The 15,799-nt window shown below is 43.6% G+C and overlaps 1 protein-coding gene across 1 annotated transcript in view; it reads right to left on the bottom strand.

Moving 5' to 3' along the window:
• Window positions 1-15,799, bottom strand: part of shank3a (SH3 and multiple ankyrin repeat domains 3a) — a 143,777-nt gene that overhangs the window by 50,353 nt on the left and 77,625 nt on the right. Inside the window, exon 12 of the mRNA XM_069685922.1 lies at window positions 10,004-10,185. Coding sequence (XP_069542023.1) covers window positions 10,004-10,185 — 182 coding nt within the window. The remainder of the gene's footprint in view (window positions 1-10,003; window positions 10,186-15,799) is intronic.

Raw genomic sequence — 15,799 nt, forward strand, 5'->3', positions numbered from 1 at the left:
GTCACTGTGCTCGACAGAAGATGCTTGTTGCTTACAGCAGGGTTCTCAAAATTTTTGGGGCCAGTGATCCTTTAGAGCAGTGGTTCCCAACCTGGGGTCCAGGCCCCCCTTAGTGGGGTTCCAAAGATCGCTGGGGGGCTCAAGGCTTTGTCCGCACTGAGACTGTCGAGATTAGACGTTACAACGCTAAATAAAATGATTCAAAAAGCACTTATTTGATAATCAAAAGTCTGTTCAACTATTAAAAAATTATTTTTTGTTGGTCCTCATTCAAACATAGTAGCTACAATACTAGGCCACACCTCTATAGCCACTATACATACTGAATATACCAATCAGCCACTATAGGCTGACTGGTGTTTTTTTGGATTTGGATTGAATCACTTTATAGTTTTGGTGTACGTGTGTGCGGGCTAGGGGGGCTCAGCCTTTCTTAGATACAAGCAGGGGGGGCTCCATGGAAAAAAGGTTTGGAACCACTGCTGTAGAGGGGAGAACATTTTACAAGGACCCCCTCATAATCGTAACACCGATTAAGCACATGCTTACTACCATTTGCACTCTTAAATGCCAGTGGAAATATTTGTATTGTAAAACGTATCATTCTAAATACTTCTAAATTCATTGTGATGAACAGAAAAACATTTCCATTTGAATCATGTTCAGACCACTGACAGACTTTAAAACAGGCTCATTTTAGTGCTTGTGGACTCAACTTGACAACACTTATACATTTCAAGTAATTGATCTTAAAAGCTTTCAGATAAGCAACAGTTCGTTGAGACCTGAGTTAGTTGAGTGATTCATGACAGATTGAGGTGATGCGTCACAATCATGTCAGTTTCTATTGGTCCAAAGCTAACGTGGGTGGTGGGAGTAATGGACACAAAATGCTTGTTTCATTGGCACAAATGGTCCTCATCTTTAGACATGCAGTTTTAATGATACAGCACAATTTTACAATTAATTATAAATTTATTATAATTATTTCGCGGACCCCCAGGCTATGATTCGTGGACCCCCCGGGATCCTTGGACCCCACTTTGAGAACCACTGGCTTACACCCATCAGGAGTCCCACTGTCAGTTCAGCCTCGCCGTCGCAGTGCCCGATTCAAACAGCGTGTGCCACTTTGAACATAATGGAGTTACTGAAAATCCAAAGCATATCAGTGTTTCTGTTGAATGTCATCAATCAGTCAAAGGCTCCTGTTTATGCAGCAGGTTTCCTGTTCATGTATATCAATCTATTGATTAACTCTGTGACTGCTTCTAATGAGCTTTTTCTGTGAGGCTGCACCTCATGTATGTTAGGTAAGCATGGGGTTAAATATCAGTGAGATAGTAAGTGTAGAGTGATCCTGAGAGCTACAGTGCACACTCTGGTTATGTTTGGAATACTGTTATAAAAAACAGAAAGATGAGAGTGTAATAGGAGGACAGGTGGCCGGTTCAGCAGGGAGCAGGTAGGTGTGTGGGCGGGACTATGCACCCCGCTGCTACTCTGATTGGACAGCTCGAGGGTTAGCTGTGACATCAACGTCCTTGCCTTAGGCTTGTGACCCTGTCCGCTATCAATTACACAAACACACACACACACACGCACCACATGAACATTATAAACAACCAACAAGTAAAATCTGTTAATAAACTGAGGAGCCACAGGTCCATGAAAACATTCATTTGTCCTGGAGGACATGCGACACACACTGTAAACCCCTCATGCCACTGTTTCCTTTTATGCCCCCATGCAGACTACACTCTGCTATCAAACATCTTTGGGGTCTCTTATATTTAACAAGGTTGGACTGCCAACAGGAAGTAATATGTTTGAAATGTATTTAAATGTAATTATTCGCCTCACAGGCTGTAGCTAGCATGTGTAGGAATCATTTGTAATCAATGAATGAGAAATACAAATTAGGCACTTTGGAACAAGCTCAGAAATGTAGAACATGTTTAAAAAGGGTTGTATCTTTGTTTTAGCCTAAAGGAACAGTGCACACGCCAACCTAAGAGGAGGGAGGGGAGAATATATGAGTTACCAGCAGCTAAACTTGCTCTAGGGTTTTTCTCACGTGCATATCAGTGAAAAAACGTACTAGTACTTCTGACAGATTCTGCCTATTTCTACATGTAACAAGGTCAAACTAGGTCAAAACCTCGTATGTGGCTGACCGCATCAATGTGCGATTTTGTGGGCAATATGTTACAAGGACTGTCCTTATGAGGCCGATGACAACGTGTTTGAAAGCAGTAGGTGACGTAGGTGGGGACAATGGACGAGCAGCGGACGAGCAGCCCCGTCTACTCCCTGAACAAAGTATCCAGAGCCGTACAGACAGAGAGTCGCGTCACTGTGGGTCTGATATGCTCCTTGGTCCACCATTACGATGTCGCAACTCTCTTTATCTACGGCTCTGAAAGTACCGTCACTCACTCAGTCAGTCACATACAGACCCGTGTGTAGGGCCGACCCCAGCGGTCAGCCAAAATGTCACACATGTTGACAGGTCAACAGGGCTTCCCTTTAGACACATGCATGCATTATAAAAAGAGATAGTTGCTACATCTCTAAGTGCAGTCATACTTGAACTTTAAATGCCCTGAATACATTGGTAGCTCAAAGTTTGCATAAGTGATGCAAGTTCGGTCTCACATTGTGCAATTTAAGTGCAAATATACATGTGGAAGATACATAGAAAGTATAACAGCAAAGTGTAAATCGTCCATGCATACAAGGTCAGAAAGTCAGAGGGCAGAGAAGGAGACAGACAGAGCGATCGAGGGCAGAGAAAGACGCAGAGAGAGAGAGAGAGAGAGAGAGAGAGACAGTTCTTCCATATGTGCCTCGGATATCAGGACAGCTGGTTGCTGAATACTTGAAGGATGCTGTTTATCCAACTTGTGGGAGGCAATTACTTACACTATGCTGCACAAAGACAAACACAAACACAGGCACTCACCACACACACATACACGTTTCATGATACAGACAACAATGGAGAGATGCTCATACTTACACATACACAGAAATACCTGCACGTACACACAAACGGTTCACTTCACACTTCTAACAGTTGGAGAGGAATCCTAATTAATTTAACCCTAAGCTCACTGTGGGAAGCTAACAATGATACTTAGTCTGAATTCAACCCTGAGCTCACAGGCTCTCATCCAAGCTGATTTGTAGGAATCAGATAAAGAAAATTGAGGAGTACTTCTTCTGATGAAAGAAAATTATACGCAGGTCATAAGAATATTGTTGTTCAGAGCCAAAAGGATTATTTTAAAAGTCTCTAAAGGCATAATTTTACCGTTTTTATTTCAGTCTCAAAATGACACGTCAGAGCTGTTATGCACTTAGTACCTGTTGCTTGGTAACGGATAGATGCATATGCATTTTAGTCTGAACAATTGCACGCTGTTTGGTCAAAAACATTATGCACTCTGCCTCATTTGCAGAGAATAATCGCTGTTGGACTTATGCAGGACACACATACATACACATACACAGCAATGTACATATGTGTGTAGCCATTGCTAGACAAAGCTAAGAGGATAGGATGAGAAGCATACATTCAGACAAAAGGTTCAACAGAAAGCTTTAGCAGCTCTGTGACAGGTGATCACTATGCCAGCATTAGTAAATGGCGGGGCTATTGTGTGTTCTCAGAGATCATGACAGCAGTAATAGCTGCTTTCTGGACCTGTGTGACGCTACTGTACACCTGGAACAATCCATTAAAAACAGTATGTGTGTGTGTGTGTCTGTGCGTGTTTGTAGTTATAACTGGTCCAGGTATCCTCCACTGCCCATAGCTGTGTTAATATTCTGTACACACTGGGTGCGGCCAAACCCCATTAATCATGTTTGTGAATGTCTAATCTCAACGTTACTTGCGCTGGTTTCATTTTCATGGCTGTCTGCAAGATTTATAATGGCGTTTGGAGAAGGTGAATGTGCTGTGTGTGTGTGTGCGTGTGTGTAAGTGTGAGATGTAATACATTGTTACGGAAGCATGCTCTTAAATGTGTCACCTTGTTGAGGAGAAGGATGTCCTGAGTGTGCAGTTCAAAGCTCCCGGTAAGGGACCAGCATGTTGATTCACACGTCGGTTCTTTTGAATGTGTTTCTGCGTGTCGCCTTTGTGACTCGACTTTATGGAAGTGTGTACATGTGTATGACTAGGAGTATGTATGTGCACTGGAGCACATGTATACAAAGAGCTCGACCAGGTTACAGTGGCATGTGTCCCTGTTTGTTACCATGGGGACAGTAAGTGGCCTTTCAAGAGATGTCCATCCGATTGATGAGATCAGATTACATAAATGAATGGACAGAGCAGAAAACAAACACAGGGGTGAGCACGGGAATGAGTGCAGAGAGGGGATTCATGAGGGTGGGGGATGGGCCTGGCCAACCTGTTAATGGAGCGTACCAATGGCATCACGCAAACACAAGCCAGATACACACATGTTCATAACCAGACCACACAATCCGATAACCTTGGAAGCATCCATTTCTATGAACCCCCATCACTGACCTAAGCACACGTGCACGCACACACACACACCGTCAAACACCCCATGATACCAGGTGCATGCTAGTTTTGTGGTCCAGTGTCGGTCAGCGAGTAAGGAAGGACAAACAGATCTCATTACCTGCAACTAACAGTCTGCCTGGAGAGCTGGACGTGGATGACCCTGATAAAAGGTGGACAGTGGGGCTGTTTGTCTAGACAAAAGCTGTCTAGAGACATTGATCTCAGACAGCAGACAGACACTGACAACCACTGAGTGAAGACTGACTCTTTTTACGAGCAGTTCTTCAAAATGGATAAAACGAGGGGACTCGAAAATAAGCACGAATTCAAGGAGCATCTACTGTTGTTAATGGGGGTTATATAGGCATCTATCAGTGCTAGTCTAAGTGATAATGAAGGATGAAAATGTGGAATCATGCGCCACTTTTAAGCGCCATAAAACTCTTCCTTTCACTTACATATTATTTCAAATATTCCTTTTTTTAATCCGCTCACACTTTAGATCAAGAGAACTTGAAAAGAAGTCTGTCAGTCCCACAAAGGACACGAACCTGTACACTTACTGTGTATTTGTGGGAGCTGAATTGTAACTGAATGTGTCTCTACAGTAATTTACAGTTTGAACCACTTTGTCATCCTTCTTTTAAAATTAATAAGAAACATATACATTTTACCTTCATGTTCATCATCATCATCATCATGTTCATCATCATCATCATCATTGTTAATGTCACTGGCATAACTGGCATTGTCTTCAGTATTCGGGATGTCAGCTATAAGACATCACATGATCAATACATCATTATTACAGTGTTAACACTTAATGTCACAGGTAACTAAACTAGTAAAACCACAATACTTAAACATCAACATACGTATTTGCTGTTTGCAGGTGAGAAACTAGCACGATTACACCACAACTACGTATGAGACACAAGATTTAGTAGAGCACAAAATGAATCAGGGCTCTACGCAGTCTGCAAGTGAACTGTGTGAGCGCACAAGCATGCAGTTGTGAGGCCAGAACTAAATTTAAAGATGACTAAGGATGACTAAACGATTAAGGATGACTAAATCTTGATCAGATGATTTGAGCAGGCAAGTGGAATTGTATAACTACGTTCGAGCCAGCAATAAGCATCCTGATGCTCCTAATGTTCAAAGCTGCTCCCAACCTCTTGTGGCAGTATGAATGAACTCGGCTCAAACCTAAATTGTAGTCTGAACGTCAACTGTTCTATTTGATTTTGAAGTGAAGGGTCATCCTCACAGACTTCCTTTTGCTGTTTAAATAAAACCTGTGACAGTGGCAATTTCAACCACCAGACGCAGGCAAAGATGAAAATGAAAATGTTAATGCTTTAAATTAACAATCACAAACCCAGTCACTGTCTATCGCCGAATGAGGTAACACAATGGTAATTGAGCCTATGGCCCACTGATGAAAGCCTTTGCATTTGCAGTATATAACATGGACTGGGTGTCTGTGGCAACATTCGCAGATAAATCACAAGCGGTGCCCAGTTAGTGATGCATTTTCCATCATCCAGCAGTGGTTGATCTGTCAGAGAGGGTAGGCGGAGCTAAGCAGCTGCACTTCCGGTTTCTGTAAGCATTGCGAGGAAACAGTAATCTGAACAAACAAAGAAAAGATTGATGACTACAGATACTTTAAAAATAAGTGAAAATCCAAAGAAAAAGAAACACTCAGATTAATTCAAACAGTCTACAAATGAAAACGAAAATCAAGAGTTAGAACCATGACAAAGGAAGCCAGTCGTAGACGTCTGGTTAAGTTGGGAAGAGTGCTCTAGTGATTACTGATTATTGCCAGTGTGAGGCGCTCAAGAGCACACAAACTGAAATCTTCGGGATTGTATCTTTAACAATAAATGTATCAAATCGCCTTGAATTGTTGATAAATTACAGTGTTTTAAATCCATAATGGAAGAGTAATTTTGAGAGTCAAGTAAAAGGAAGTAAAGAAACTTGAAAGCTTCCTTCTTCCTTGACAGGACTTATAAAACGGCATGACCCCGAGGCCTGCAGTCGTGTCTTGCTGCAGCTTGCGATTCAAAAGTGTTTTGGAAGTGACCTCTGTGATCTCGAGTGCTCAGAGGCTGCCACAAAAGCTGGAGAAAATTAAGAGAGCAGATTTAGAAATGAGCGTGAGCATGATGGGGATTGCGTGATTAGATCGTATTTGACTCTTACAAGTTCATGCCTGTGCGCTCCCACATTTCACTTGCAGTCTGAGTCGTGCTCGGATAATTCTTTGCACTCTTTCAAATCATTGTTGTCATTAGACTCCTTTACTGCAACAGCTTGGATTTCATACTGTACATTTCCGCTAACGTTTATGGGGAATCTTAACAAGAGATATGTGATGTGGGTGTTACATAGAACTGGTGCTATGGGAAGTGTTTGCTATAACTCTGCTGTATTTACCATCTTCATCCAGATCCATCATGACTTAAACAGTAGAAATCAAATCAGAACACAATCAATGGTCTTCATTAAACCAAACAGTATGACACATCCTTCACTACACAGCATATAATACTCCCCGTCTCAACAGGCCACCAATCTAACCTATTAACAGGTGAGCTAATAGCTCAGAGCTAGTTATGCTAATAAAGCTAGCACACGACACACACAGACAAACCCAAACAGACAAATCATTACAGCTTGGATTTCATAGAGTACATTTCTGCTAATGTTTATGGGGAATCTTAACAAGAGATACAATTTAGTTGTTCTTCAGTTTACATTAAAAAAAGGGGTAAGCAGCTGGTTAACCTGCTTGCTTTCATTTAAGATTAAAACTTGGTCCACTCAATGTGGCATGAATAACTTGCAGTGAGAAAAAAACAACTCATAATCAAAATATCAAGGCTTTTATGTGGAGACAACTGTCCTCCCTAAGTCACATGACACAGTCTAAAACAACTAAGTTCAGATGTGGGTGTTACATAAAACTGGTGCTATGGGAAGCGTTTGCTAAAACTGCTTTATTTACCATCTTCGTCCAGATCCTTCACGACTAAAACAGTAGAAATCAAATCAGAACAAAATCAATAGTCTTCATTATACCACGCAGTATGACACATCATTCACTACACAGCATATAATACTCCCCATCTCAACAGGCCACCAATCTAACCTACTAACAGGTGAGCTAATAGCTCAGAGCTAGTTATGCTAATGAAGCTAGCACACGACACACACAGACAAACCCAAACAGACAAATCATTCAGAGAGAATTACCCAGTGTGATCTCATCATAAAGATGCTCCTCTGGTATGGCTGGTGATGAACAAGGGTGTGAGGATATTAACAGAGATGAGTGTACAAGTGACTGTGTGGGGGCGGGGTTAACAGGGTAAAGAGGCTATTTAACTACAACTGAATCATCAACATGTTTGTTGCCTGAGCAGTATCAGCTTCTGGTACAAACAATGCTGTGGTAATTTACTTGTTCATACATGCACGCTCACACAAGCACACATGGCTTGTTCTGGGTCAGCTCAGGGTCCTTGAAGGTGGACAGGAAGGACAGGAAGAGATGAAGAAATACAGCCTTGTCTCTATTTCACTTGCCTTACCTCCTCTTGTCCTCCATTGCAAATGAACGCTATCACTATTAGCAACTCATCCATTTATGAATGCAGATGAGATGAAATACATTATGTATCCAACCAGGGGTCATCTATCCCTATAAAAAATGGCTTCCCAGGCCTTGTGTATCGGCGCACCAGGAGGGCCGGTCATTCCCTGCTGATCACTGCACTACACAGAGTTTTGTTCCTAAAACAAACAAACTTTCAGAGCTTTGAGATACTCAACAACCCGTTGACATTGATGATGCATTTCTCAGTTTTTATCCCAGGACAACAGATTCATAGTGGATGCCACACAGTACTGGTTACGATGGTCAGTGTTGCGTAACAGAGCCAGATGGTTTACTTGGCTGGGCCGTGGTTCTGGCAGCCGTGCCACCGTAAGCTTGTTTCCTGCATGGCCAACATGAAAGAACGGCAAAACCCTGTGTGTTCACATTTGTTGCAGGGTTATGGATTCGGCTGCACCGACGGAAAAACCAGTGACAGCAGATCCATTCAGGAGATGGAGGCACACTAGCTGCTGTTGAGTCATCACATTTCCGATAACGTTTGTGTCAACATCAGTATGCATCACGGTTCCCCACAATTCTGTATCATTTGGCTTTGTTCAGCGGAAACAACAGTCTGAAACGTTGAATCTGAATTTGTCATCTGTTAAAGTCATTCCTGTAAAATGAAAGCAGTGTTCCAGTGAAGTACACACAATACTGTACAGAGGAGGCATCAAAGGATACAGGAGGAGGTAGAGGTTTTTAATGATAGAGAGGCAGGAAGGGAGAAAGCATCTTGGAAGGTAACAAAACTTCAGTATGTGTCAGTGGTTTCAGACTAGTCTGTGTTATGGTTGTTTACACCAGATCCAAATTGGAATTCCAAATTGACCCTTAATCTGTACTTCCTGTGCCTCCGTAGATCTGAAAGGAACATGAGAGGTCTCAGCATGAGTGTGGCCGCTCTCTCTCCGGCCTCTCTGAGGACATGAGGGAACTGTTTCCATTAAGCTAATGAGGGTTTGATCCATGGTGATGTATGTGGAGTGGCAGGATGTAGGGTGTGGGGTCAACGCAGAGCTCAGTGTCTGTGGACAGGTGATAAGAGGAGGGAGAAAGGCAGGTGTACGTTCAGGGGGAAGCACTATCGGAAAGGAGGAAGGACACAGTGTGAATCTGAATACCAACAACCAAGAGCACACGGGACCTGTTTGAATTTGCATGCCCTCTCCTTGAAGTAATCACAGATTACTACTGAGATCGTACACATGGTTCAAGTGGATTCAAACAGGGCCAGGAACTAACAGCTACACCGTGGTGGTAGGGTTGACACACGGAGGTGTATAGGAGAGATACAGGGTGAGAAGAATATTATGGAGTTTACCTTCTACGTCATTACAGTCATAGTCTGGAGTGAAGCATGGATGGAGACAAAAGCACACACACAAACACATAAAAGCGAAGCCACTGCACCTCTGTGTAAAGCAGAGAGAAGCATATTTACAAACTGAGTGAAATGATACCCCACAATGTCAAGCTCAAATGACACTGAAATGACTTCCAGGTTGAAAGATTACATAACGGCTTTGCAGCCAGAAACAAAGTGAAGTAATGGTGTGCTCTGTATCTGAGAAATGTGGCAGCACATGAAATTCTGCTCCCTAATTCTGCCACAAAACAAGCTCTGACATTCATGAAAGCCACACGTAGCCATGGACTTTACAGGAGATCATACATGTCATTAGTGGTGACAGAGAGTTACTGACATGATCATCAAAAAGTAGTAGTGACACAGTGGTGGGATGAGTAAGTGATGTAGTAACAAATAATAGTTGACAACCTACCTTTGACTCTCTCTCCACGGTTGAGCTGGATCTCTCCCTCCCCCTGTGGCGTGTAGGGCTTGACCACGATGAAGGTACGTCCTGGGACAGCACTGTAGAGTTTCCGTTTGGGCCCACGGGGGCCCGTCAGTGCTGGAGGGGTGTGATGAGGGGGGCTTGGGTCCCGCTGGACAGAGCCCGGGCTGTAAACAAACACATATGTTACTGTGGTGATTCCAGGGAGCTGGTAACTGAAGCCTGTGGTCACCGACATGGTCGTCAGCGGGACAGCAACCTGGTGACACCCCCTGGTTGTAACGTTGGCCAGGGAGGGATTCATAAACAGGTTCCAGTGCCGGCCATTCAACAGTCAATAGTCAGTGTTCCATGAGAGAGTCATGAGAGGGAGGTACACTCCTCCCAACCACTCTCCCCCTCCTCCTCTTCTTACTCCCTCTCTTTCTTCCTTAATAGCACAGACAATATCCTTCTTGCTCCCTTTTACCCTCCCCTTCTATCTCTCCCCTCTTCCCCGCATCCTGACCGAGGTAGAAGCAGAAATGTGAAACGGTAAGAGGGACTGCCCTGTTTCCTTCTCTGTGCAGGTCTTTCAGATCTGCCTGGAAGCCCCCTTAGTCAAACACATCCTGAGTTGGGGCTCCAGCAGAAGCCTCCTCCAGAGAGGGACTGAGATCCCCCCGTGTGTCCCCAGTTCCAGCTGCTCCAGGCTGGGCTACAGATCCTGCCTCGTCCTTGGGTCCTGGTTCACCTGCTGTGGAGGAGAGAGGCTGGGTCTGCTCCCCGACTCCCGCTCCTTCTCCAGGGAGTCCCGCCGCGTCTGCCTCTCCTCTCCCCTCCACCCCTCACACACACACGCTCTCTCACACACTCTCACACACTCTCGGGCAAAGCTGCTGCTACTGCTGCTGCTGCTACTGCTACTGCTGCTGCCGCTGCGCTCCGTGGCTCCCCTCCCCTTTGACGGCTCGCTCACACTCACACACCACAAGCCCTCTGTGTGCATTCTAGCCGTGCGCACAGGCACATACACAGACAGCCCCCTCCGCTCCTGCTAACATTGCACCTCCGCTAGCATGGCATACGCCACCACCAGCATGTCGCTAACACATCGCTGACACTCGCATACACACACTGGTCCCACAGCGCGATTGATCTCCTCCTGCCTGTCTGCCTGCGAGCGTGCATGCGCCATGGCTCCCTGAGGCAGGCTGTGAGAGAATGTGCATGAGTGTGTGTGTGTATGCGTGTGTTTGTGTGTGTGTGTGTGTGTGTGTGTGCTTGTGTGCAGTGGGGCGGGGGGCAAAAGCTTCAGACCATTTGGTTTAATTGTTGCTCCTCCCTCTTTCCCTTCGCCTTGAATCCCCTCCTTCCCTCCTCACTTCCATTTCACCCTCTTATCGTCTCCTTCTCAACATTTCTTCGCATTGCATCTTCACTCTCTCTCCCTCTCTCTCTCTCCCTCTCCCTCTCTCTCTCTGGTGGTGAATTCTAATACACCAGCAGCAGAGCTCCGCCTAGTCTTCATTCATCACTTCTCTGCCTTCACTGTGTAGGTTGTATTCAGTATTATTGTTCTGCTACCTGTGTTGTCAATGCTTTCTCTCAGGCATATTTTGGCAATACGTTAAAATATGTTGTCACACACATTTAATAAAATGAGATGCTGAGCTTGTCTGGGATTTGCTTAAAGGTGGGTTTGTATTATAAAAAGACAAATTAGCCTTTCATTCACTGTAACAGGAGGTTTGATTATGTCCTGAACTGAGACTTTGAATCTATTATTCGCAACATTTCCTTGAGGAACAAGAAATCTCTGAACCCCTTCGTCCCCGTCTGCCCACCTTTCAACCTCTTTCAGTCTTTGCCATGTCTCCCCCAGCATATTGTTTGAGTCACTTTATACCCTTCATTTTTTCATTCACCTGATTCTAACCCTCCTGTGCCCTTTCCCCTTCTTTCCCTCTCCATCTGTCTACCTCTTTCCTTATTTCAAGCCTTGTTTGTCTCCCTTTCTCCCCAACTCTCTAATGCTTTTCATTGCTCTCCCCATCGCACAGGCCTCTCTTTCTCCGTCCCCCCCCCCTCTCCGTCGAAACAACGGCTCGCTGACGGCTTTCCAATTACCGCAGGGACTGAGGGGCCGGGATGGCTGCCGCATGTTAATGTCTGAACCCCGGCACTGAACATCAGCGGCACACACAGCCGAGAAGAGGAGGAGCAGGGATATAGGGCTATGTCAAAGTAACACAGGGAGAAAAAAAATAGATCTACCTGCCTCCTCCTCTCAAACACCTCTGCCATGCCATACACCTGCTGAGAGGTTTTGTACACAGCTTGACCCCGGCTGCCCCCTGCAGTTGAGCTGACGATGGTTGGGTCTACACATGTAAGCTGGGTGTCAGAAAGAAGGGATGGGGTGGGAGAGTGTTTCTGGTATCTACTCATCTTTAATGACCTGTTCGTCTTTGATGGTGTGAGGCTAAATTGGCAAAAGCATTAACATATTCATTGTCATAATACTGAGCTACATTTCAATGACCATAGATCAGATATCACCACACCTTTGTAAGCATTATTATCATGGTCCACCCATGACTCCGCTTTGGTAATATCTAATATTCCACTCCTACGTGATTTGATTGCCTCTCAGACTCTAATACAGCTTATCGGCCCACCTGAAAACTGGGCAAGAGGAAAGCGCAGACTCCTCTTTGTTCTAATAGTGATCAGGAAGTTTTAAAAAAATGTTTAAGGACTTTTTAGCACTAATTTATTCCTCATCTGCTCTCCAGAGGAAGGTGACAGATACTCACCAGCCTTTCTCCTGAGCTGTATGAAAATGTTTTATGCCTCATTAGCTCATGTGTTACTGTTAGATAGTTGCTTTAAATAGTTTTCTCTGGTATATTTCACTCCTATTTTGCCTATGCAATAAATGACCATCATGCATAAGATGCCTAAATCTCATGCCTGACGTTTAGACTGGAAGCACGCCACTTGTTTGATGAATTTCGCACGGTGACGTGCTTCAAAGTCCTTATACGCAGACTTGAGCTGCATGACAACTTTTTTCCCTCATTTATTTATATTCTTTGTTTCTTCTTCTCTTTTACTGTGCCTCATTATAAGAGGCTCCGACGAGATATAGATGTAGGATCCTTTACATGCGCACACGCAGAGTGTATACACACAGTTCTAATGCGGTCTACTACAAAAGCTCCGTCGTTTCTTTGCACACCAGGCCTGCCTCTGTAACGATGGCAACTGTCAATAAAAGGAAAGAAAATATATATATAACATTCTGATAAGTTAGAAATCTAAATATAGATCTCTATAACTGTTGATTTATCATAAATAATTTGCTTCAAAGTACATGGATTTTGATCTTAATTAACTATATCTCTCTATATTCATCACAAATGCTGGTACAATACAGTGAGCTACAGCTAATGAATGAGGTACTACAAAGATCATAGTGACCTTGACTCCCAATATAGCTTTATGTAAATGAGGTGAAAACATGAAAACATGTTATTCTAATAATTGTTCAGTATGTACGGGCTCAAACCTTTTGAAAAGTGATATAGTGGCATGATTTCTTGATTTGGTTTCATTAAAAACAATGAGTCAGAATGGAATCAACATACATTTAACTGTTCTTGAATATTTTTCTAATTTCTCATTTCTAATTTCAAGCTGTATATTTCCCTCTTTGACACCTGTGGAGTAGATTAGCATAATCTACAGTTAAAACAACTCACACTGGTGCTCTGTGCAGGCTCTCATACAGCCTCTGTCTGAAACAGCTCTGTCCCTTTAAGAAACCCCGCCCCTCCGAGCCTGCTTTCTTCTGATTGGCCAGCCTCAAAGTGCAGCGTGTAGAAAAAACAGTGTGAAATCTGGCGTTCACAGCAGCCTGCAGACTGAGCTTGGAATTACTCCAACATACTTTTACCTACAGATTTGAAACTTCACCCACGTTTAGTCTGGAAGTCCAACATTATATATATGAAAAATGTGAAACAGCATAGTACCCCCTCTTTAAATAAAGCAATCCAGAGCTTAGAGATGTATATTTAAGAAGGAGCAGAGGTGGATGATGTTTTGAAGTGGATTTTGTGGAAAAGATTCAGAGGACAGACTTTTGTCCTCTTTATAAGGTGCCTTTCACCTCTTCATCTGTGCTTGAGATTGGACCAAACTTAGAATTAAAGATAAGAAGCGGTTATCAGAAGTCTTAAAGCCATTAATTTGGGCTTGCCAGCTATCAGATGCTAGATTAGAATCAATGAGCCCACTAAAGACAGGTTAACATTTGAACGGCGCGGTAATGAGTCTAGCTTCCTCAGTTTGTGAGTCAAAATCCATGAACTGCCTCCATACGTCTAAAGATTCAAAGGAAAATGTCATTTAGTGCCATTTACACAGATGCCATCCTGCTAAGCCGCTTGAGTGTAGCATTTTCTCACATGACTGCCTTGACTTCTCAGGTAAATGGCTTTTTCCTCAAATAGCACAGCTCTCGAAGGTGAGATGAGCGCATTATAAACATCGGCATAATCAGCATCACACTTTGCATCCCAATGATCATCAGTCTGTCCTTGCTTTACTGCACTTGAATGAGTATATGATCTCTCATTCTTCCTTTCAAAAGTGGGAGTCTTTACGGCTATCAGGGTGGAGGAAGAGTGGATTCATTGCTCAGTGTTGAGAGGGTAGCACATTTAAATGTCATGAGCAACAGATCTTTTTGTACATGGACAGCTTATACTTAGCAGAGACTTTACCATGAGATAAAATTAGAGGAAATGGTCAATTGGTGTGATCAACACATGACCCTAATCTGCAGCTGGATTCAAGAAACCAGGGGCAGATTGGATAAACTAACTAAGCCTTGGCATCTTTTTCAGAGTGCTATTTCTGTACTAGGGGAGAGCTAAAAATTATATCACATATTTCACAAAATTTTGCGATAACGACAGTCATGACGATATGGAAAAACAAAACTTCTATCACATTAACTTCTAGGGCTGGGCGACTGGCTGTAAAGCCTAAATTTGGTCGCTTCTGGCACATTTTAGGCTCTAAAGAGGTAAATCATTGATTTGTTGATTCATTAAGCCCATAAACGTCTGCGTGGCGTATTTGGAATTTGGAATTACTGTGCAGGCGTCACGCCGCTGCCACCGGTGTTTTCAGTGGTTTTCTGAAGCAGCACGTCATGACGATGGCCGCTCTCTGTGCAGTCTTCAGTTCTTTTGCTAATATCTATCAAACTCTCAAGTTTGCTCTCCACCTAATGCGCTCTCTGCTCTCAGCTGAGCGCCCCCGCCTCTCCACACTCACACACATGCAGGGGCAGGGTTTACACGGACACACAGGCATCTCTCATGCTTGTATTGATTTAAAGCGAAGGCGAGCGCTTCTATAATGAACAGGAAAAGCAATTCGCAACTTGTTAGCCGTAATAATTTTCTTGCAAATTTAAATTTTTGATATTGTGATACAAGACTTCCTTATACCATAAAAAAGTGTGCCGTTCTTAAACTTAAAATGCTCGCATTAAGGACTTGAAGAAGGATTCTGACAAAGTCTGGGTGTGTTCTGTGGTTGGACTGAGGGAATACAGTGATCCAGGGCCTTGCTATGAGCCATCTAGCCCTTAAATACAGTACTATGAGGGTTAAAATCAACTGACTTCCAACCAAAGTTAAGTTATTAAAGTATCTTGTGGTCTCGTTCACAAGTGAGAGTAAGAAAGAATCTGAATGTGACAGGTGTTTCATGTGTGTGTGC

This window comes from Semicossyphus pulcher, unplaced genomic scaffold (assembly GCF_022749685.1).
Source record: "Semicossyphus pulcher isolate SPU_LCO1_2020_fin unplaced genomic scaffold, fSemPul1.0.p SCAF_8, whole genome shotgun sequence".
Lineage (NCBI taxonomy): Eukaryota > Metazoa > Chordata > Actinopteri > Labriformes > Labridae > Semicossyphus > Semicossyphus pulcher.